Here is a 25,728-nt window from a genome sequence, read left to right on the forward strand (position 1 = left end):
TTAATTCTATGAGAATATTCCAAGAGTTGTCGCCTAGAGTGGCTGGAAAGTTGACTGTTGCTGATTAAACCTGAAGAGTGGCTATGGGTTTGGTGGTAAAGTTATTTAAAGCCACCTGTGCCTTAGTCATCCAGATGCTTCCAATGAAGCGATGAAATAATGCTGTTTCTGTTTGGATGCCAGCACTCATTATCTTTGTCAGTAAGCTAAATGCTACCGTGTTTTGCAACTTGTATTTTGACTCAAAATTTGTCTTTAAGGAGACCTTTATCTGTCTTATTTCTTATGGCCATTTGGGGTTATTATACTTTCTGCCTGTCACAACAAGCCCTCCAAAATAATTTCTTTCTACCTTAGATTTAGCATCCTTAGGTTTAAGCACATCTCTGAGGATGGAGACAATGACAGCATTTAACGACACCATTTCTTCTATATGAACCAGTACATGTATGCATTCGTCATTTCCAGTGGCCTGGGCTCCATCATAGACCATTTAACAGCCAAAATAAGATTGATGGGCTCAGTCTGTTTTCAGCTTGATGCTTATCTGCACCTTAAATCCACCACTCAGCCGGCAAGACATCATCGGAAGACTCCTGACTAGTCAAACATACATGTTAGGTCAGCACTGAGATGGGCTCATCTGATTAGAGAAAGTCACTGCATTCTGTAATCCTTCATATCACTCTTGGCTTTATTTTCACAAGAACTACTGAGCAAACAGTAAAATCTTCGGCAATCTGAAACATGAGTGAGGAGAGAATACTCATTTTAATCATGGTTGATGAACCAGCACAGACACTTAGTTGAAACAGTACAGATAGCACAGAGCGTTTCCCAGTTGTACCAATTTCCAGAGGCTTCTGTCCTGCCATCACTTGTTACACTAGTAATGCTTCCTCGGTGATCTTTCAAGACAGACAGGGCCACCTCTAGAAGAGGCAGGGAGAGATCTCTGGCTGGTGGGAAAGGTTTTTTTGGAGAACAGACTAGTCATACTTCCTCTGTGTGCTGCTCATCACACATTAACACCCCCCGCACCCCCCGGCTACCAGTTTTCTTCTAAATAATTAGTTTATTAAAGATAATAACAATAGTAAACATTAGAATAGACTGGAAAACAGCCTGCCAGGTCCTCAAAATGTTAAACATAGAGTTACTATATGATCCAGCAATTCAAATTCTACGTATATATTGAAGAGAATTGGAAACATATGTCCATGCAGAACTTATGCATGGGTGTTTGCAGTAGCATTGTTCATAATAGCCCAAAGTGAAAATACCCAAACATGCATCAGTTGGTATAACTGTGGTGTATATACATACATTGGAGTTATACATATACAATGTATAACTGTGGTGTATACATACATTGGAATATTAATAATATTAATCAGCCTTAAAAAGAAATAAAGTACTGATAAATGCCATGACATTTATGAGCTTGAGAACGCGCTCAGTGAAAGAAATCACACACATGATAAGGGAGGGGACTCCACCTTACACACACCAGAACCCTTGAGCTAGATATAGCCGACTAGCCACTAAAATCTATTTAGTAGATTCAAGATAATTAAAACTAGGGAATCAGTCAAACAGTGGAAGAAGAAAGAATCAGTGCAGTCTCCTTATGTAGCCTTAAAGTGAGTTGGAGGATAATGTCACTAAGATAGGAATGCTTCTTAGAAATGGTCAAAGTTCCCTTATGCCTTATTGATCAACCATTTAAAAATATGCATGCAGTGACTGTGGATCCTTTGGTAATTGGTTCATATCTTACATTGTGCTCTTTGTAGAGCATGCCATTTCAGACTCCATTAGAGAAACAGTCAGTACTGTTACTAATAGAGCTGCCTTTGACTTCTGCTCATGGAAGAGCTCCAGGTGAACATGTTTTACTGATGGCTTAGAGTGAGCTATTATTAACCTTAAAATTTGTTGGGCTTTTTTGTTTGTTTGTTTGGTTCCTCGTCACTCTATCTTGCAAAACATCATTGAATTTATTGTTAGGAAGATAATTAAGGGGGGATCCCTGGGTGGCTCAGCGGTTTAGCGCCTGCCTTTGGCCCAGGGCGGGATCCTGGGGTCCCGGGATCGAGTCCCACGTCGGGCTCCCTGCATGGAGCCTGCTTCTCCCTCCTCCTGTGTCTCTGCCTCTCTCTCTCTCTCTCTCTCTCTCTATGTCTATCATAAATAAATAAACAAATCTTTAAAAAAAAAAAGAAGATAATTAAGGTTTTTTTTTCTTGTTTTGTAATACAAGACACCACCCCCAAAGAATTAATATAAAATTCATTTGTTATTTGGGAGCTAGAATGTATTCAATTTTTGAACAACAAAAGAATGTAACTTTTATTTCTCTTTTTTTTTTTAAGATTTTATTTATTTATTCTTGAGATACAGAGAGAGAGAGAGGCAGAGACACAGCCAGAGGGAGAAGCAGGCTCCATGAAGGGAACCGGACGTGGGACCCGATCCTGGAACTCCAGGATCACGTCCCAGGCCAAAGGCAGGCGCTAAACCACTGAGCCACCGGGGCTGCCCATAACTTTTACTTCTTTATAATAATTATTTCATGATAAAAACAACACTGTTATGTGACCAAAAAATAATTATTTCATGGTCTTTATTTTTTTTTTTAATTTTTATTTATTTATGATAGTCACACAGAGAGAGAGAGGCAGAGACACAGGCAGAGGGAGAAGCAGGCTCCATGCCCGACATGGGATTCGATCCCGGGTCTCCAGGATCGCGCCCTGGGCCAAAGGCAGGCGCTATACCGCTGCGCCACCCAGGGATCCCTATTTCATGGTCTTTAACCAAACATCTGGGAGAGAAGGTCTTACTTGAAGCAAAACTCAGGTGAGGGATTTGCTTCCTAGCAGTCTGCTCACACTGAAATTCCAACAGATATAAGATCTTGGACATTCATCTGCTGTACTGCTCCTTATACTTCACAACATGGACTGTTTGTCTCATAATAACCAATCATTAGGCAGTCTCTAGTTTAGACCTCTTTCTGTGCATTATGTTTTATACCTGCCAGTGACACTAGAGACAGGCCAAAAGGAGCTGAGGTCCTTGGACTTTCCTTTATTTCTTTCATTTCTCATTCTTACCCCACCTCCAAACTTTGCTGCTCTCTGATTCCTTACCAGCAAACATCAAACCTACTGCTCCTGCCCACTTCATTTTTAACTCAGGGGAGGGCTTCCTGGGATGATAACAAGGAAAGCGAGAAAAGATACAATTTTAGCCTGTCCCTAACTACCAACCTCCATTCCTCTTCAATCTTCTCTCACTCTGACTTCCCCCATAAAGATTCTGATCTGAGAGAAAACCCCATGTGTCAGCTTGCATTGCTTATCATCAATCTAGTCTTTTCCAAGTCTCATTTATTTCTTACCAAGCCTTGACCCATGTGTGGTCAATCATCTGACTTTCTTTTTTGTCAGAACCTTTGACTCCTTTTCCCTTTGTTCTTTTGCTATAACCAGCTGGTAAATCCTCAACTCTAACTCTCAGAGTTTCTCTTCTCTACTCTTATTTCTGCTCTAGAATATTCCATAATAATATGGTGCTGCTACAAATTGCAGTAATTTCACCTCACCTGTGCACTCAACAGTAGGGAAGGATTATCAAGAAATCCTTCATCAGATGTTACAGTAAAAAAACAAAGCAAGGGAGAGCTATTGGAATTTTTTTTTTAAAAGGGGAAGCAGAAAAAAAAATGGCTTCTATCAGTATTTTGGGTATGGATACAGGTAAACTCCCCAAAGTTTCCTCCCTGAAGGGCTGGACCCTTTCTTGTCTACCTACCTGCCTGTTTCTGGGTCTCCAAAGAACCCTAACCAGTAGTTTGGAGTTGAAGGGGTCATTATACTCTGTACTAGCTAGTCAGGAGAGATGGGGAAATGTAAAGTTCATTCTGGTCCTTGCTGCTGGGACTATATTTAGAGAGGAAAGTGTTCTTTCTGGCCTCAGTTGGACCATTAAGTGTCGTTCCCCCCTCCCCTAGAATCATTGTTTATATGGTTTTATCTACCAAACCATTGTTTATGTAGGTTTTATCTACAAAATGTTTTTGTCAGGCTTCACTCACATTTTTGATCAAAAAGGCTTCTTGTGCATTGATTTGGATAACCCAACAGTTGTATTTAGTGTAGATTCCATAGAAAATACATTTTATGTGTCAAACCACCATAAAATCAGGGTTTACTGCTCCCTGTTTCAGAATTTTCCTATCTCACCCATCATGTGTATTATTTTTTTCAACTCATGAGTTTCTCAGAGCATGAAGTGATATTAAGTGCATTGTAGTGTACATATAGTTGGGAAAAAATAGTTTAAATACTGAACCTACCATGTGTGATTTTGATTTTGAGCAAGACTCTGTACTTCTTCCCTCACCCCCATGAGCCTCCATTTCTTCATCTCTGTGTTGGGTAATAATATTATAGGCTATTACTAGGATTAAGTGAGATATTTTATGTTATGGGTCCAGCACAGTACCTGTTTCCTGGTGAATGTTTAATAAGCGTGAATCCCCTTTCCAGCTCTTGACCTTCTTCCTGCATACTCTGTGTAATACTTGACACCTGTTTTAATTATCTACACAGCACAACGTTAGAGCTACCCAGGAACAAAATATAATTGAGCAGAGAATTACAGACAAGGCATTTACTCCTCTAATGGTGGGGATAACTAATTTGTTTCTACTTGAGAGATTGTTTTCTACAAATAATATCTTATTATAATTTTTCAGCATTTTGCTGAAACATGCATTACTTACTTAGCATACTTTATGCAAAACACAACTGCTGTTTGTTCCTAGGTGGTTCATACTTAGAATTCACTTGATCTAAAAGAGACATTATAATTTTTTTGTTTGTTTTTTTATTCATATATTCATTCCATAAATACTTACTGCTTATCATGTCCCAGAAACCATTCTAAGCATAGGAGATCCATCCTTGAACAAAATTGTACTGTTGTTAATAATTATAGACTTGGTTCAAATTGAGTCCAAAAGATGATTCTTTCCTTCAAGGTATTTATTGCCAAGATTTCCTTCTCAGGTCTGACAATAATTTACCATGAGCAGTAGAATGTTACCAGCAATACTGATTTGCTTGACTTGACTGTAATAGTAAGTTATTCAAGGGTAAGAATAAGTATTGTACTTCTCTTTTCTTCCTAATCTAGTACCAGACCCCAAGATCATAGATAGTCCCTAGTCACAAGTTGGGCATTGGTGGCAGCAGCAGCAGTGACAGCATGAAGTCCTAATGATATTCTGTGCTTTTGAGTCTGTTGATTTTTTTTTAAGATTTTATTTATTTACTTGAGAGAGAGAGAGAGAGAGAGAGAGGGAGTGTGTGTGTGTGTATGTATGAGAGAAAGAGAGTGAGAGAGAGAGAGAGAGAGAAAACACAGTGGGGAGGGGCAGAGGGAGAGGGAGAAGCAGACTCCATGCTGAGCAAGGAGCCCCATGTGGGGCTTGATCCCAGGACCCAGGACTCCAGATCATGACCTGAGCCAAAGGCAGACACCCAAACGACTGAGGCACCCAGGCACCCCTAGTCTGTGCTTTTGAATGGGTACTTGGCAAAGAACTTAATCTAAAAGAACTAAGGGACTGCTATGAATTCAGGGAATTCTTAGACCATTTAGCAGGCTCTTAGAGCCAATTAAAGACCCCGTATATTGTTGCAATCAGAATGCATTTTCATAATCTTTTGAAAGTTTATGAAGCAAAGTATTTGCTGTAAAAAAGAAAAAGAACTCCTCTTCACTGTGGTTCTTTTTCAGTGTGGAAAAGGCCAACTTGAAATCCAGGCCATATTAAACATGTCGGATAAGGCTGCTTTCTATGGCTCAACTCAATTGACCATCAGACTCCACTGGTTTCCTCTAAGCACTTGGCACAGATAGTCCATAATCTTTGTATCTATATGTTCAACATTGTTTTTTTTTAAAGATTTTATTTATTTATTCATGAGAGACACGGAGAGGCAAAGACACAAGCAAAGGGAGAAGCAGACTCCATGCAGGGAGCCCGAGGTGGGACTCAATCCCGGGATTCCAGGATCATGCCCTGAGCCAAAGATAGATGCTCAACTGCTGAGCCACCCAGACATCCCAATATTGGTTATTTTTAACTGAAAAATTAAGAGCAGAGAAAGATAAATTTTATTCTGTCATGCCGTAAGTGTTCTCAGCAATTTTCTAATCTTTCACTGCATTAACAATGCCCTCCCCAAGTAAGACAGACATAATTCTAATTGGTCCTTTTAATGCTATTGACTCATACAGTGCTGCCTAAAGTAGGAAGAATAATATTTTTTAAAATTGGATCTTTTATTTTTTAGTTTATGTTCCAGGGATGTTTTGTGTGTATGTGTGTATGTGATCAACTAGATCCATAACTGCTTGGTAATTCTAATGAGAAAAGTAGACCATTTATTTGAGATATACTAGGTGTCAAAACCATACTGAATCCCCAGGAGTGCGTTATCACCACAAGTCTTTGAAACAGTTAATTTCAATATGTATTTTATAAATGGAAAGCTAAGGCTCAGAAAATTTAAATAATTCTGTCGCGCTTAGAGTATTAAGTAGCACATCTGGGATGTGACACGGATCTTAGTGAGTTTTCCCACTGTACCATAATCCTGTCAGTGAGGACATTTGTTTCCATTTCTTAGGCTGGGGTTTTCTTTTTCTGTTTTATTAAAATGACTATATTCATTATAAATGACTTCAAATTCCAGGTGGGAAGAATCAAGGAATAAATAAGCCTAGGAGCTAATTACTTCTGTGTAAATGAATTCTAAAAGAAAGGCCTTGACTGCGAGCCCTAAGACGCTGTCATGCCAGCAGTCACTGGGTGGCCTTGGTGCCTCCTGCCAGTTGTCTGCAAGAGCCTGTCATACCATTGTCCTCATTGTTTGAAACTGAAATATGAGTAGAGCATTTCCTCTCCTTTCTGCACAAGATATATTCTACTTGTAATACTACTGTCAGTTTCCTTTTCTTTGCAACCATCCATCATCATTCAGCATTTTCTGTGGTGCCTATTACCCGGCCTCTGACAGCTGGGATTAGACTGTAAGCATAATGAATGAAGGGGAAGGAGGTGCTCTGGCCCTTTTGTGCTTTTCTCGGGATTGAATATGTTCCCTTAGAACGTTGATGACAGCAACTTCCAGATTACCTGATTACGGGAAGGCATGCAAAGAGAGGCCAGTTTTGTTTCTCACTCAGAATATTGAAATGCTAGACTACATCTCAGAGGATTAGACACTCAGACCATATGATCTTGGGCCACAGTCTTTACTTCTGGTTCTTTACCTGTGTATTTTCAAGAATGTTTTTACTGGGTTGGTGTTGTTTTTGGTAATTTAGTAGGTTGGGTTTGGGCTTGTAGGAAAGAGGAAATCACATCAAATGCAGGATAGATAGGGTTTGCAGTGGGCCTGGAAGCATAGATGAAGTTCCTGTAGGTGGAATTTTGGCTGGGGGTTGAGTTAGTCCTGCCCAAAGTTTACTTTTTATTTAGTTAACTCTATTCTGTAAAGCAGTAATGATCTTTCTGCAGCTAACAGGGAACAATTGCAACTATTATTTAGTTTACAGCTGAATGCTAGCCATCATCCTTCATTTTCACAGCCAAATCTTCCTCTCACTGACATTTCTAGTGGCCTGTGGGCCTTATTTTTGGTATTATATCTTTTATCATCTGTGTTCTCTGATTGTCATCAACAAATGTTTATTAAGCACACCTGTTCCCTGTAATACTCTGGGGACATAGGCTTGCTTATGTTAGGTTTTTGACAGTTTACAAAGGATTTGCACACATACTTTTTCATCTAAGTCCAATAACATTCTGGTAAGGTGGGTCTCTTTCTTCATTCAGCAGATGTATGCTTTTATAACTACTTTCCAGGAAGTTCCATTCCAGTCAGGAAAATGTTATGTAAGCATTAGAAAACAAATGACAATACAGGTGACCTGTGTTAAGGTTATATAGGTTATTTTATGTAAAGTCATTGCTAATGGAATTGTGGACAATTGGGAGAGGGCCATCCGATAGTTGAAGGCTGGATTTGGTGCCTAAAGGAATGGTAGGAGGGGGCACAGGCCACTAAATGAAAGCCTGGTGTGGACCAGGACATGGCAGTGCATGCACATTTAGTGCATTTGGTGTTGCATGAGGGTACTAGTTCTCCTGGAGCTAGGTTAATCTGGTCTCTATATAAGTATTGAGTACCTAAGATCATAAAACCTAAAAATTTTTAGAAATCATTGGAGATCATTGTAGTCTAACTCACATTTGTCTTTAAAAGAAATGCTTATATATTCAGTTATATTCAGTAAATGAATGCATTATATTGTTGTGTAGATTTACTTCATGGGAAGTTATTTCTGTTGTGCCTGGAGTGCAGAATATAACCTGTTTATTTGCTACACACATACACGTTTTTGGATAATTCAATACTGACTTCATCTGATGATCTTTGAGAAGTATTGATAAGATATATTTATTCTGTTCTTTGTGTTTGTAACCATACCATGTGACCTTTAGAGGAGGGTTTTGTCAAAGGAGTAGTGTTTATGATAGTCTTGATGTTCTCCTTTTGCAAAATCACTGCCTTAGCAGAACACTGATATCTCTGGTGCAAATATAGTAAAACAAGATGGATTTCTTTTTTCAAATGAGAAAAAAATAGCTCATGGTTTTGAATCAGGAGCTGTACATACCATTATATTTTCTGTTTTCCTTAAGAAAAGCTGTGCTGTGATTAGTTGGTGGAAACAACTAATCCAAATGGGACTTGCCTACATTCTGATGCTTCTGGGAAGTCTTGATGATCCAGGGGTATGGATTTCTGAGGCTTTACATGTTTTTATCAGTCAATCTCCAAGTTACCTCAGAGACCATTAAGATAGATAATAAACCCAAATGAGATTTAGTTGTGCTTGGTATCATGCAAAGAACTCTAATTAGAAAGAAAATATTTAACTTAGAAAAAAAGAAAAAAAATTTTTTTTTTAAATTTATGATAGTCACACACAGAGAGAGAGAGAGAGAGAGAGAGAGAGGCAGAGACATAGGCAGAGGGAGAAGCAGGCTCCATGCACCGGGAGCCCGACGTGGGATTCGATCCTGGGTCTCCAGGATCGCGCCCTGAGCCAAAGGCAGGCGCTAAACCGCTGCGCCACCCAGGGATCCCAGAAAAAAGAAATTTTAAGTGTAGATTTTTAGGATTTTGAAGGGAAGCCTACAAAATGGCATCTATCTTTTTATCAGATTTCGGAAAGTATTAAGAAATAACATAAGGTAGATGGAAGATGAAATACCAACCTTTATACTGACAGACGCTAGACTGGAAGGTGTAGTCTACTTTGAGAACCAAATGAGTTTGCTAACTGAACATCAAAGTTAGAAACATTTGCTCACCACTTCATCCTTCTCTGACGAAGCAAGACCTTTATTTTTCAACTTTGTGAGACAACACTTACCACCTACAGACATTCTGGTTTCTAAAGTGCAATAAAGAGGTTGCTGAGACATGCATGCTCAGCTTTGTCTTCTCAATTTCACCAAGGGAGTTACTTCACTTCCCCTAGAATGGATAAAAGAGGGAGGCGGGGATTACAAATTTTCATTCACTGGTAGGTAACATGAGTAGTGTGTGGAAGGGGGAGCATTTCTCCCAACATCCTAAGATACACATATTTCATGACCCTCTGAAATTAGGATGATATCTTAGGTCAATGGCATCATAGTGGCTGTAGACCAGAAGACAGTCAGAATGAGTTGTTTTTGCCTCAGTATGTGTAAACTGAACGGATATTCTTCATACCGTGAGCCTTCAATGTTTCAATTGATGATCTCTTAAGGACCGTTTGAGGAAAGAGTATGAGTTTTAGCTGATATAGACCTTCTCTTTAAACCTTCTGATAACATCAAGTACATATCAACATTAAACCTTGCAAAATTAGTATTAGCAGCTGGAATAAAATACTGGATTCACTCCTTTAGGAAACCCACTTAGTGACAGCATTTATAAAACAAGCGTATTAGCAACTCTGAGTCATTAAGAAAAGCTGCATTCTGAAAATTACGTAGTTGTAAGAACACCTTAATTTATTTTTCTTACATTTCTGTATTAAATGCAAGAGATTTATGGTAAACACCTATTTATTTTAAAAGCCTTAATCTTAAATATTTACTTAGAAATTATATAACCTACTTATATGTATTTCAACCATAAGGAGCTTTTCAATGAGAAAAAAACTCTTCTAAGTAATAAAGAAGCATTGTATAGTTTCATTTGCAGAATTTTTAAAACATTGAGTGTTATAGGAGCATATCTTAAAATTTGTGGGGTCTCAGATTTGATGAAGTGTGATCAGTTAGGTTTATATGGATCTCTGCTCCAACCTTTATAGCCCCGGACAACCTTGAGTGGTACTTTCTCTTTGGGAAAGTTTCACGTGCTGTACTAAGATAGACACTGGTCATTGCAGATCTAACCGTTTAACTAGGTTTTACCCTACAATATTTCTTTAAAAACTCCATTTGTTTTTACTGAGCTTCCATGTTCTCAATCCAGAGTGAAAATGCTGCTCTATAGTTTACGCAATGAAGAGACTGGATGCAGTCTTTCAAAATAATTTTATAGATTTGAAGACAACTGTTTTCAAAGTTGGTCCTTCTTATGATAGTATAACATTCATTTCAATAGCCTTGATTTATTTTTTTGTAAAAGTCCTAGTAAGCTAAATTTTCTTCTTTTTCCTGAAAGGCGGTCCTGATGACAACTTAATTGAAGGTGGAGGAACCAAATTTGTCTGCAAACCTGGAGCCAGAAATATTACTGTCATATTCCATCCATTGCTAAGGTAAGTCAAATCCTATGTACTTACGAAAGTCAGTATTTTCATTGTTTATGCTAATGTACTGAATGCCAGTAGGTCAACGATGAAACAAGCCATAAGCAAACAAACAAACAAAACAGTGGAGTTGATAGTATTTGTTTTATAGACAAACTTGGATCGTAAAGCCCTAGAAAATGGAACATGTTTTTTATTTTTATTTTATTTTTTTTATTTTTATTTTTTTATTTTTTTTGGAACATGTTTTTTAATATATTGTTTAGTACCTATTTGTTCTCTGTAGTAATGCTCCATAAATACTTTCTTTTAATTTTCTTTGTTTCCTATTCCCTGTCTCTGCCCCTCTCCTTCTCTTGTCATTGTCTCTCTATTCCCTTCTTTATTTCAGGGAGTAGCAACTTATGGCCCGTAGGAGAAATCCAGTCTGTCATGTGTTTTTCTTCCTTTTTTTTTCAATAAATTTTTATTGACACTGTCATGCTCATTTATTTATGTGTTATCTATAGCTGCTCTGTGCTACAGTGTTGCAGAGTTGAATATTTGCAAGAGGAACCATATGGCCTACAAAGCCTGCAATATTTACACTTTGGCCCTTTTCAGGAAAAAATGGCTAACCCATGATCTGTCTCACTAATTTATATTAATGACTCAGATATCCTTTGAGGATTGGCAAGTCTTTGAACAATATGACTTCTAAAACTGAAAGACATTCTAGCAGCCATATATAGGATTTTATATATAAAGGACAACTCAATGCTGACTAGAATGAGATCTTTTATATCACTCAGTTTATTGTGGAATGATGATTATTAAATAAAAATCTGTGATACTTCCTTTTTAAAAGCTTCTAAGTCTTAAGTACTTTTAAAAAGGAACTTTTGGGGAAGAGAGGAAAAGGGAATTATTATTCAGTGGATCTGAAGTTTTGGATTTGCAAGATGAAAAATTTCTAGAGACCTGATTACTCAACCATGTGTGTATAGTTAACATTACTGTGCTGTATACCTAAAAAAGATTAAGATGGTGAATTTTATGGTGTTGTTGACCACCAGTAAAATAGGGTACTCTTTGAACATAGATATCCAATATAATATTAATCGTATGTTATTCTCTGTAATAAACCAGTGTATATTTTTGCTTTTTTTCATACAATGAATCAGAAACTCTTGGGTTCAGTAAAAGTTAGGTGCCTCAGATAATCACATTACACTTTCTCACATGACTTCTATAATATTTGAGGCATTTGAAATAACAGTCAAGCAAGTGCTCCTGAATTGTCCAGATAAATATTTTATATGCTTTTTCTGAAACATAGGCAGTTTAATATGGGAATTATCCTACCTTCTCATTAACAAAGACTTACTAAATTAAAATCCATTAGAACTAGTTCAATTCAGATCTCTTACTTAGGCAACCAGTTTTAAAAATTGTATTGGAACATTTCACCCAATTAGTTTTAAATGCAGAAACACAAATATGTAAATTAAATAACAACAAAAAATCCTTTCATGCAATGACAAGAGATTTTTAAAGAATTATTAATTTTTTGAAAAATCTGTTTTAGCAAACATTTGCAGGAAGTATATCATGGAATTTAAGAATCATGTAATTAAGAGAATTAGGATTATTCCTCTATAAATTCAGTTGTTTTTCTATATAAATGCATAAATTACAACATCTAGAATTTCTAGATTAAGTAACAGTGCTCATCTTTATTACACCTGACTTTGGTAATTGGTTTAGTATTCACTCTCATTTTCAATTAAATTGATTTCTGCTTAGAGTTGCTAATTGTTAGGAAAATGGGAAAATACTTTAATCATTATAGGCATCTCCTAACCTGGATTTAACGCCATAATTTACTGCTGAATTACACTATGGCATGGATAAATGTAATCCTTATGCTTACATTTGTTCCAAAGCATCAAAGAAGACCTTTGGATGTTTTTTTGGCTGTAGTGTCAGTCACCACTTTACAAGAGATTTTTTCCCGTGATGCCTGGATGGCTCAGCAGTGGAGCATCTGCCTTGGCCCAGGGCGTGATCCTGGAGTTCTGGGATCGAGTCCCACATTGGGCTCCCTGCATGGAGACTGTTTCTCCCTCTGCCTATGTCTCTGTCTCTCGTGAATAAATAAATAAAATCTTAAAAAAAAAAAAAAAAAAGATTTTTTCCCTTTAAACTTTTTTTTCTTTTTTTTTTTGCCTTTTCTAAATGTGAAGTTAGGAGAATGAGGAAGAAGAAAAACTATCCTTATTTTACAGTTAATAAAATGCATTATTTGCTTAAGTACGGATAGAGTTCAATGTATTGCAGTTTTTTTTTTTAAAGATTTTATTTATTTATTCATGAGAGACAGAGAGAGAGAGAGAGGCAGAGACACAGGCAGAGGGAGAAGCAGGCTCCTCTCAGGGAGCCTGACGTGGGACTGGATCAGGTCCCCAGGACCACATCCCAGGCTGCAGGCAGTGCCAAACCGCTGTGCCACCGGGGCTGCCCATATTGCAGTTCTTAACAATTATTTTTTAGCATTTATCCTACTTTACAAGAGAGTTGTTTTAAGGCTTGATAATACTATTAGTTTTACTCAACTTGGTTTGTCTCTACTTTCATTCAGAATGTTATTACTGATTAGTACAGGTGAAAGTTTTGTTGCATGATACGGTTTACATTCATTCACTGTGTAACTCTTCATGGAAATCATAAGAATATTATGTGGTCTGCAAGGTAAGTTAATTCCTTGCTAAGCAGGTGATCATTATATAGACTTTAGCCTTTGGCTCAAATTATAGCCTTGCTTCTCAAGCCCATTATGAAGTCTCAGCTGAATCTCCATAATGGGCTTAATGGAGTTTCAGATGATTAAGATATTATAGTTTTTTTTTTCTTATTCTGATTTTTACACTTCAGCATTTGGTGATTATCGGATTTATTATTTCTTCTAAAGTTTGGAAGTTTTGGTAATGAGGAGAGTCAGTGTGCGTTATCATACTAGTGCATTTCATTTTTACTCTTTAAATTTCCACATTTCTCCTGTAGTCATTCACTTATTTGTGATCAACAAATGGGTATCGGACACTTAGGATGCATGTTTTCACTTCTCTAAGTCTAGTATGGACTCTTCTTTAGAAATAATCACTCTTATTTTTATGGGATTATTTAAATACAGTATCTGTGCATATATTTTCCATCCTTTGGTATGCCACTCATTTTATTTCTGTGCTAGCTCAAAGTGAAGGTGACTTAGCATATTATTGTGTAGAAGATAGTATAATCTAGTGGGAGAGTTAGCATGGAAGAATGGAAAGATGGGGAAGTAAAGCACAGGATTTGAAATTTTAAGTGAAAATTGCAACAAATTAGGTTCAGATCCAGGTTCCTCTGTTCAGTTTTACTCACTGATTATTTACTGGACTCTGATTCTATGCCAGGTCCTGGGGAAATGAAAAAATGACATCAAATCCTTGCCTAAAGGTACTCCCTTGGTAGCTGCATAGGCAGCAAAAACAGATGCCCTCACCACTGACTGGTGAGGATGGAGCTGAGTGGGATCTTTTGCACCTAGTAGGTGGACGGCTGAGCCATCCTGCACACAGACAGTAGTGAGCAATCACATAGCCTTTCACCTAGCACTTCGCTTGCTTGTGTGCTTCTTTTCGGACACGAGGACTCATCGGTTCCCCCTCCTAATTCCCCAGACTCTAGTTCAGAAGGAGCTTACCACAAGTTGGCTTTGATCACCCATTTAAACACTGTCATTGTTTTCTTACACTATCTCACTCAGTGAATGGAGATCTTTTTCGTTAGAAGGTAGAAACCTTTTCAAGCGTGTAGGGCATTTATTTCCCTTCAGTACTTTTCCTTTATGTCTGGTGGTACTTGGATTCTTCTGTCTTCCTGAAACGCTGCAGATGGCTTGTGTATACTTCATTTATTAAAGATGTTCTTTTCATCATTTCTATTTCATTGGCAGTGCATTCTTTTAGCTGAATGAAAGTTTGCCGTCCTGAAAACTCAGAACCACCCTGTTCAAGAACACTGCACAGTAGATTCCTGTTATGTTGTTTTATTTATTCTTAGCCATCATTTTTACTGCCCTCCCATAAAATCATTGTACAAGGTCCTAGATCTGGCAACCTTGCAAGTTTATTTTCATACTTTTCTCCTAAGGACTGCAGTTTCTTCAGTAAGAAATCTCACAGGGTGTCAGAGACAAGTGTATGGACTTAGTCTGTTTGCTACCTGTTAACTCTGCTGGTCCCTTGACTTGTTTATTTAATGCTTTTCCTTACTATTTTCTCTTTTTGGGTAAGAAATCAAAAAATTGTCTCAGAGAATGATGTTTTAGAAAAAGGAAGTCTCTAGTATTATCTTGCTTGCTCTAACGCTTAACCTCAAAAGATGTTGTGTAAAACTAGAGCCTTAATTTAAGGTCTTGATGGTAAGAGTTTATCTAATCAATTTTGCTACCACTGGTTCTAAATGAACAAAACATATTGAAATGAAGAGGTTTCTCCTTATATGTAGGTAGATTCTGATACTTTCACCAAAATAGATAGGCCTAGTAACTTGTTCTCCCCCTCACTGACATAGTTGCTGCCTTTTAGCTTTTTCTGGAAACAGTCAAGAGGAATGGATGGAGTCATCTAATAAATTATTTTATAGGCCTTCAATTTGAGAAACAAAATATGAGAATGGTGATATTTGAATGACAGACTTTCTTTTGTCTAGATGAGACATGCATTTGGATTTCTTTTTTACACAAATTATTTTTGAATGGTTACATCATGGTAAACTTTATCAACAAAATGCATTTTGTTGAGGTATCAATCACAGTTTTGACAGAGTAGCAGTTTTTAGTTGTAATTAATGAGTAATGTAGCCATTTCTGGAAATCTGAAATTACCTTGTGGCTGCTATTTGTGGGATTTTGCGGGGAGGGTGGGAGAATTTATTTCTCCCTTTGTTTTTTCATTTATCACTATTACTTATTCTCTAAAAGACCCCCCACAGAGAATATATGGTTCCTTAGATTATTACTGCAGTTCCTTCAAATAGCAAAATCTGAGTGGCAACAAAAATTATTCCTTTACAAATCTAAATTCAGCATATAACTAAAGTATTTCGAAGACATTCTCAAGCTTTTTAAATCATTTATTTATTTATTTATTTATTTATTTATTTATTTATTTATTCATTCATTCATTCATTCATTCATTCCGTGCATTTGTGATTGCATCCATTCTGGGCCAATAAGGCAAATTGGTTGGGAGTGTTGCTATTGAAAACAAAGTTTATTGGGGATCCCTGGGTGGCTCTGCAGTTTAGCGCCTGCCTTCGGCCCAGGGCATGATCCTGGAGTCCTGGGATCGAGTCCCGTGTCCGGCTCCCTGTATGGAGCCTGCTTCTTCCTTTGCTTTTGTCTCTGCGTCTCTCTCTCTCTGTCTCTCATGAATAAATAAATAAATAATCTTAAAGAAAGAAAACAAAGTTTATGTATTTGACTCTGTTGCACTCAACCATCTTAAAACTGGTTTCAACATAGAATCATCAAAGAGAAGTAGTGGGATTTCATGCAGCCCATCACTGAGAAACAAAAATTCCTAGTCTTTTTTTTTTTTTTTTTAATTAAAGACACAGAGAGAGAGGCAGAGATATAGGCAGAGGGAGAAGCAGGCTGCATACAGGGAGCCCAATGTGGGACTTGATCCCAGGACCCCGGGATCTGAGTCAAAGGCAGACGCTCAACCACTAAGCCACCCAGAAATCCCCAAAAATCCCTAGTCTTGAGAGCTAGGAAGGCCAGGAATACAGACATCTTAATCCAAGCAAGTCTTCTCACTGTGTCCTGATGGAGCTGCTTCCTCTTCTTATAGGGACACCAGCTTTACTGGATTACGGTCCCACTTTTATGACCTCATTTAACCTTAATTATCTGTTGCTGAAAATGTACATTAAATTTTGCAATTAGAACAAACTCGGGAAATTAATATATTAAGTGATTTATTTATTCATTCTTTTTTTTTAATTTTTTTTTAAATTTTTTATTTATTTATGATAGGCACACAGTGAGAGAGAGAGAGGCAGAGACACAGGCAGAGGGAGAAGCAGGCTCCATGCACCGGGAGCCCGACGTGGGATTCGATCCCGGGTCTCCAGGATCGCGCCCTGGGCCAAAGGCAGGCGCTAAACTGCTGCGCCACCCAGGGATCCCCTATTTATTCATTCTTTTAGCACTGGAGCCAGCCATTGTTTAGATGGGAAGTGGATTTGTGTATTTCATGATATATAGAGAGAGACCACTGAATGTAGGCTGGGGGAGTGGGTATGGGTGACCACATTTTAGTTTTTGGTATTGGCCAAATCCCTGTGTGTCTTAGTTTTCCCTACCTATAAAATAATAGAATCGGTAGGTCTGGATTTTGCTTTCTGCCTTTCCAGTTTGTGATTGTATGACTGGGAAATGCTTTAGTAATATTTAAGGACTCCAAAGACCTGATATTTTAAAATGTAAAAGTCCAAATGACAGTATGTTTCTTTTGCTTATTTTGCTTCAACTAGCTTTTAAAAGACATTTGGCTCTTTAGGGTAATGATCACTTTGTATATATAAAGTACATTTCTTATGAGACAATTGAAGAACAGATGTTTGCAGTCAGGATGACTTGATGGAGGTAAGAGGCTGGAGACATAGTAGATGATGATGGTATTTAAAGTTGCAAAAATGTTACACTGATGCTTCCTCCGTTGAACACAACTCAAATATTGAATATCTGGTCTTTGAGCATTTTTCACTATTTATTATCAGCCGCACTTCATTAAAATCAGACAGCAATTAAAGGCTTTCAGAGTAGAACAGAAAATGAAATATTCATTGGTCAGTAAGGAGTAGGTTGGCATTTAGATTAGTTAGGGAGATAAAACTTATTGGCAACTTGACTATGGTGATGGTCAGAATTTCTGCAGTTGGCTGTGTGCCTTTCTTAAGGCAAACAGCAGTAGAACTGCTTAGAATAATTAGAAGTAATCGTAATATGTAATTGTGTTTGTCTCTGATTACAGAGAAGAGTAGCTTCTAAAAGTTAATCTTGTCAGATGTAGTATCTGCCATTTAGCAGCGGTATAGGGAATTGGCTAAGGGGTCGTCAGGACCTGGCTGTGAAATCACTGTAATTGTTAAGCAGGGCTTGAAGTTAGGAGGTTAGGAAGTGGTCAAAATCAAACCTCAAACAATGAAAGGCACCAAAATTGATTAGGCCATGAATGTAGTAGGTTATGTTTCTAAAAATGATAGTCCAAAGTAAATGACAAATTGTGATTAACACTTGCATTTTATATTTTTGTTTTATTAATTATTGTACTTCTCACATTGACAATACTGGTATATCAGAGGCATATCAAATTCATTGTTATAATTAAGCGTAATAAAAATCCATTTGCTCATCCATTTAATAAAATTTATTGAGCACTTACTTGGTGTCGACTCCCCTCCATCTAAGTCTTTATCTACCCTTGGGGAATTTAGTCTGGAGGAAAAAAACCAGACGGTAAAAAAGTCAACCAGTACACACAGACAACAGTAGTAGGTAGTGACAGTTTTAGGAAGAACAATGGACAAAAGTTAGGAATTTGCATAGTTGCTGGTGGAGGCAAGGCCATTATTTTAGTTACAGTGCAGTCAGTAGACCTTTCTGAGAAGATAATACTTGGTTAGAGTGGAAAACAAAGTGCTGGAGGATGCTGTGTGAATATCTGGGGCCGAATGACCTGGGCAGAGGGAATGGCATATGGAAAAGAAGATGAGATGTTGCAGGATCAGTGATGGGATGGACTTGAAGGGTGTGTGTTGCTGGCGCTCAGCGCGCCATGGGGCAGATAAGCAAGAAGCTCTGTACTCAGGATAGTCAAGGTAGAGAAACTTCTCTTTTTTTTTGCCCAGATGACAAAGAGGGCATTATATTTGGATTTATAAGAAGCTTTTGGGACTAGATCTGAAACTTAAACTTCCAAAGGTTCTAAAGGCTTAGAGAGAGCCTGAAAGACTACCAGCAAAGGCCATTTTCTGAAACCATCTTACTGGATGTGGGGTACTTGGGAAGCCCTGTTTTCAAGGGTGAAGTCATTAGCACAACTCTGGTATAGTGAAAATCTCTGTCCCTCCTGACACTTGTGTCTCCTGAAATGGAAAAGAAATCTTTTTTTTTTTTTTTTTTGGAAAAGAAATCTTTAACATGTAGTCCACTTTGATAATACTATACAGAGACACAGATCAAGTGTTAACTATGCCATAAGGTTATCAACATGTCATTATGGATTTATTCCGTGTGACGTTCTAGATAGCTGAGAGTTTCTACAGAGCAGTTGTGGTTGAACATCTAGATTGTTTCCTTCTAAAGAAGTAGTATGGTTTGGTGGGCCACTTTGCAGAAGGCCTGTGGGGTTTTTGTGATAAACTTTGCCAACAAACCTCATCTTTTTCTTACAGAAAATAACTCAGGGCGTTCAGTAAACTCCTTATGAATTTTGTACATATTAATCTAAACCTGGCCTAGCACATAAGATCTTTTCCACTTTTTGGCACTAACTGTTGCTCATAAGTGAATGAAGTTGGTAAGACCATTTTAGGTCTTCAGAACTCCAAATCTGCATTCTGTAACACCTTGATTTCTGCCCTTCATGGTCACCTCCTTTTTTTTTTTTTCTCACCTCCTTTTCTAACATTACTTCCACAATGAAGGGAAGATAGCAGTTCAAATGTACCTTCTATATGAATGGTGCATACAACAAATATCTGTTTAAAGAATTAATGAGTCACTTAGAAGGATGCTTAGCAAATGTCTGCTGATTTAAATGAATGTTTTTTTTTTCTTTTCATCAGATACCAATAAAAATATAAAGGAAATTCATTTTAGTAATGATATTGAAATAGGCAGTCTTTCATACCTAGAAGTGGTATAATAGTGGGTGTGGGGGGTTTTATTTTGGTTTTTGTTTATATTTTGATTTCTTTTTACTTCTGTTGTTACTAAAAAGTATTTGTTAGAGGATGAAATACAGAAATATAAAGGCGAACTTTTTATTTCCTTTCTTCTTACAGCATTGATCCTAAAGAACTACTCTTGTACCTTAGCTTCATACTTTGTTTTTAGCAGTTATTTATGGGAAACCTAGATACTTTGTCCTTTCACCTTGTCTTTCTCTTATTACTACATTGAAAGCTTATAGTTGTGAAGTACTTTTGCTTTATCACTCTTTCATGAATCATAGAAGCCCCTTTCAAAATAATAAAACTGCTTCTAATAGAAGAAGCCTTGCTTTAAAAGCTTTTTTATTTAGCCTCTTATTTCTGCCACTTTTTTTTTCCACTTTTATTTAGAAAGTGTGCAATAGTCCCTGGATCATTCCTTGATTTTATATATATATAAATATATATATGCATATATTTATATATATAGACACACACACACATACATACATATGTGTATATATATATGTGTGTGTGTGTGTGTGGTATGTTTTGAAAGAGGGATTTAAGCTTGATTATTTAGAGTAAGCATGAGTGTCACAAGCTGAAATAATTATTCTGTATTTCTTTTCCCAACATTTTTATTTTTGAGAAATGCTCAAAAGTAGGATACCCGTGTCAGTTTGATGTGTGTATTGATATTTGGCAGAATATTATTCTGAGTGTTCACAGGTATGTGATATTTTTATACAGATACATGTTTGTTCTTAATGAGCTAAAGCTTATATAGGCATTTTGAAAGATGCTAGTGATTAGACAGTCTAGCAAATAACATTGTGGATCATACATTATTCATGCATGGGAGGAAATGTGGCTACCCTATTGCATTTTTATGAAACATACCTTTTTTCCCCCTTGTCCTCAGAATTATGAAAAATAGTGCGATGTTTTCAGACTGTCTGACCCGTGAAGGTCTGTGAAGGACTGCATAGTGGCACATTTAGATTTCAAACCCCACATCTGGGAAACTGCTTTTGAACGTATGTGACAAATATTAAATGGTTTTAATCCTCAAATTAACTTTCAGAGATTAAAATTTATTTTTCAGAGCTTTTCTTTTTTGTATTTTCAAACTGTGTTATATATGGTATAGGGCTGAACAGTGATTGTGATTAACTGGAAATTTTGTGTTACCAACTGCATTGGAGGGATGATCAAAGCTCCAACCCAAATATCAAGCACGTTTCAATGACAACACTAAGAGAAGCAGGCATGGCAGTCCACTTAGGAGGAAATGACAGGCTGTTACCTATGAGAAAAAAGTGGCAAGTTCAGTGAAAAACAGAAGAAAAACAATATTTGACACCTCTTTTCAAATATGTAAATGTCTATCACTGAAAAGATAAAATAATTTTGTTTCTTGTTTCACAAATCTGGATTAGAACTAGTTGGTTGGTTGAATGTTAAAGAGATTCTACTCTGTGAAACGAGAATTTTCTAATGAATTAGGCAAAGGGGGAAAGCTTCCTTTTGAAGGCAGCATCCTTCTTGGAAATGCAGTTAACTACACACTGAGTTGTCGAGTCTACCCTCTTTAGATCTATGATTAAATATACTGTGATTTCTAATATACTGTGCAGCGTCAGAGCTCGGTATGAATGGGTTTCTTCCAGTCTTGCTCATTTGGGTTACTTTTTCATGCTTCAGTTTAATGCTGATGGTGGTCATTGGGTAAGCCGGTAAGCCAAAGACTTCTAATAGACTTCTGCATCTTTTTAGCTTTGACTTTCTTTTTTTCTAACACAGGGAAAGAGGGGAATTCTGTTGTGGCTTTATGTAGAGCACTTGTTAGAGGAACTCCACCCTTACTAACTAGAGAGTTCCTTCTCTCTTCAGTCCTTTTTATCTCTCTCTTTTTTTTTATTTGTATTTTTTTATTTGTATTTTTTTATTTTTTTCCCTGTGCCAGTAATTGTTCATGTGAATATAAGTTAACTCTTAGTGATGTGTAAGGCAAAAAGAAAGCTGGCTTTCCTCTGCTGTGAGCTAATCTGGGACTGAAATTATATTTTCAAATAAACCTAAAGTCATGTCTGCCACTGATTTTGGCCTAAATATTTGCTGATGTTTTGGGTTCAGTTTTTTCCTATGAGTTAAATTGTATAATTATTAATTAACATTAGCTTATATATGAAAGACAGTAGAGAAGATTTTTTTTCCAGTGGGTAGTATTTATATAATTTGTGTACTGTGTTTTATGTATTCTGAACATGTATTTGTCTTGGACTGCAATAGCCAAAATATGCCTATTCAGCATTCATTGAAATAGCTTATGTCCAGCCACAGGCCCATTTACATCTGATTTTGAAACCTAAATTGATAATGTAATTTGGTATCAAAAATAATGTATGAATACCTACAGGAAGAACCTGGTCTCTTAAATATAACTTCTGTTCCTATAGGTGTTGGCTATACATTGTTTTTCTATATGATTTGGAAAATTTATTTTGCTGTTCCCCTTGCTTGCCACTCAGAAAACTCCCTTTCACACACACACACACTGATTTGTTATCTTATTTCTGCTTTATTTTGCTTTGTTTTTTCTTTTCTTTTCTTTTTTTTTTTTTTGTTTACTTTGTTTGAAAGGCTTCTGTATACACACCAAGGGATCTTCCTGGTCATTTTTATCTTTTTTACTTTTTAGTAATTGTCATTTGAACATTTAATCATTAATATTGCCTACTATGGTTATTTATTTATTTAATTTTTAAAAGGATTTAATTTATTCATGAGAGATGCAGAGAGAGAAGCAGAGACATAGGCAAAGGGAGAAGCAGGCTCCCTGCAGGGAGAGCCCAATGCGGTATCGATCCCAGGACCCTGGAATCACGCCCTGAGCCAAAGGCAGATGCTCAACCACTGAGCCACCCACGTGCTCCCCTACTATGGTTTTTAAAATACATAGTATCACAAGTGAAATATTTTCCATTTCATGGGGAAAAAAATCCCTTTTTTCTTCTTTTTGTAGTTAAAAACAAACAAAAAGAAACCTCAAACTACTAAGCAACAATATTATCTTGAAGCTTTGTTATTTCATAAATGAGAAAGTAAAGGTCTTTGATTCAAGCGAAAGAAGCAAGAACAGCCAGATACAAGGAATACAAGTGCAAATATCAGAAGAGAAGTTCTGGTTTTTAATGACCTTAATTTCAGTTTTTGGCAAGACCGATGGTTTTGAACTTGGAAGTGCTGGATCTTTCTATTTTGCAATGGAATAGGTACTGGAGTTTTCAGTGTCCTCAAGTAGTTTTTTGCAGTTGTGGAAGAACAGTAATTATTTTGTGGTTACTATTTTTAAAATCAAGGTGCACTCTCCAAAGCCTAATCCTGTGAGCCACCACATCATGAATAGGTGAGAAAGTACCATCAGTAGAATTTCTGTCATTGTTCATAGATTGGTTTTGCCTATGCTTGAACTTCATATAAATGGAATCATACAATATGTCCTCTTTGGTGTCTGGTGGCTTTTGGGAAACATTATGTCTGTGCTAGTCACCTACACGGGTAGTAACAACCACTAGTTGGTTCTTTTATATTATCCCTTGTATCAATATACCACTGAAATCTGCTGTTGTAAGAACACAGTATTCAATCATTATTTTAGAATAAATGAAAACTCATTAGGATCTTAAATACTGCTTATAATTTAAATTTCTTCAAAACAACTTTTTAAGAACTCTTTTGATTTCCTATCTTGGGGGACCAAGGAACCTCTCAGGCAAGTAAGAGATCCTGGGGGGCTCTTCTGTGGTCCAGCCAGGCAGTGAGCCAGGGTGCCCAGAGTCAGATTATCTAGATGATGAATATAGAATGTCCTACAGCCTTGGAAGTAAAAGCTGGGGCAGCTAAAATTAATTAACTTGGTATTTCTTAGACTTTGAGATTTTCAAATCAATGAAAAAATAATTGACAACTATCATAGGTTGCCAGTTTTGTTAAAGAGAATGAATTAGAACACCAGGAAAAGTAAAACTACCTTGGGGCACCTGGATGGCTCAGTTGGCTAAACATCCAACTTTTGATCTCAGCTCAGGTCCTGATCTCAGGGTCATGAGCTACAGCCCCAAGCTGGGCTACATTCTGGGTGTGGAGTCTACCCGCCTCCCCCCCCACCCCAAAGAAAAAAGATAGTACCCTGAAATTAAGAACCATCCTTTTCAAAGAATGATAACTGGCGACTTAAATCAACCTTCTTAGGCCAACATTAATATGTAGGCTAGTGTTTAGAAATAACAAATTCAGCCAGTAGGAAGGGAGAAGTGTGATATGAAGGATTAACCAAGAACCAGTGGGATGTGGGAGTATCACAAGAAGCAGTGAGTAGTCATGGGCTAGATTGGAGGCACTAGTAATTTTAGTTAGCAGGTATTGGTTGTAAATCATGTGGTTCTGATCCATAATAAGAAGGGAGAAAAAATGTTTTGAGTAAATGAGCAGATGTATTATAGGTAAGTGGGTGGGCCAGTTTTAAAAGCACAAGATAAACTTGATGGACATTATTCTTTCAGTAAGTCTTTAGAATCTTGCATTTTCATCCTTGCAAATTAAAACATTTGTATTTTTAACTCTTTATACTATCTTCGACCTGTTGTTAAATTATATTCATTCACTGCCTTCATGTCAGCCGTGGTTATGGAATATTTATATTCTCTGTGGTCACATGTGTCATAGCCACTTTGTGTTCTGGGTTTTCCTATAACTGCAACCTTTTCTGGTGGTTACTGCAACCCCCTGTTGGCAGTAATGCCATGCCAGCCACAGACCAGCAGGGTGTTAGCACCAGCAAAGCCATCAATATCTTGTTTGCATATTGTACTTTCGCTTTTTGCAAAAATTTATGTGCAATATGGTGAAAGAAAATTTTAAGTATAGAAGTGGAGGTGCACTTGGGTGGCTCAGTGGTTGAGTGTCTGCCTCTGGCGCAGGTTGTAATGCTGGGGTCCTGGGATCAAGTCCCACACTGGGCACCCCGTGGGGAGCCTGCTCCTCCCTCTGCCTGTGTCTCTGCCTCTCTCTGTGTGTCTCTCATGAATAAATAAATAAAATCTTAAAAAAATATATAGGAGTGGAAATAAGAAAAGCAAAGAAAGTTGTATAAAAAGAGACCACTATATCCGTTCTTTGAAATGAAATTACAAATGCTGAGCAGGTTTGATAAAGGTGCAACAGTGCTCAGAAATGCAACTGAGTGAATCTCCAATTTTTTCTTATTTTGAAGCTTTCAAGAAAATTGAAATGAGGATTTCCCTGAAGGGTAAAGAGAACCAACATCTTTCATTGAAAGTTGGAAGTCCTTCTGCCTTACTTCATTACAATTTCTTTTTTTTACATGCTTTTGATTGACGTTGATTTTTCAAGATGCAACTCCTACAGTCAGTCAGTAGGAGTTGAGTGTACTTAAAAAAAAAAAACAAAAAAAAACAAAAAAAAAAACCTCTGATTTTTGAGGAAAAATTCTTCAATTTGGCCATGTTTTTCTGTTATTTTTCATCCATTTATTCATTTTTTTAAACAAATATTCAGGTGCTTACCATGTGCCACACATTGTCCTTGTCTTTATGGAGTTTTTGTTCCTAATTAGATATTGTGGCAATATGAGAAAAAAGAAAAAAAATCCATGACCAAAAATATCCCACTTTTCCACCAGTATTAAATTTCCTCAATTTCCCTCATGTACCTTCAGAAACTCATTTGTTGGAGAAGCACATCTCTCTGTGTGTTCTTGTTTTCAGAGGTTGTTCCTCCTCTAATCAGTCCTATTCCACTCCATCCCCTCTGCGATCTTGTTCTTTTTTGTTC

General features: G+C 37.1%; 1 protein-coding gene across 11 annotated transcripts in view; it reads left to right on the forward strand.

Moving 5' to 3' along the window:
- Positions 1-25,728, forward strand: part of EXOC4 (exocyst complex component 4) — a 747,424-nt gene that overhangs the window by 319,346 nt on the left and 402,350 nt on the right. For 9 of the 11 annotated variants that reach the window (XM_077857384.1, XM_077857385.1, XM_077857386.1 and 6 more), the window contains exon 10: positions 10,815-10,911. In XM_077857384.1, coding sequence (XP_077713510.1) covers positions 10,815-10,911 — 97 coding nt within the window. Of the gene's footprint in view, positions 1-10,814; positions 10,912-11,293; positions 11,384-16,966; positions 18,304-25,728 lie in introns of those variants that run through there. The other 2 variants (XM_077857388.1, XM_077857394.1) reach the window with 2 other exon arrangements.

The sequence above is a fragment of the Canis aureus genome, chromosome 18 (assembly GCF_053574225.1).
Source record: "Canis aureus isolate CA01 chromosome 18, VMU_Caureus_v.1.0, whole genome shotgun sequence".
Lineage (NCBI taxonomy): Eukaryota > Metazoa > Chordata > Mammalia > Carnivora > Canidae > Canis > Canis aureus.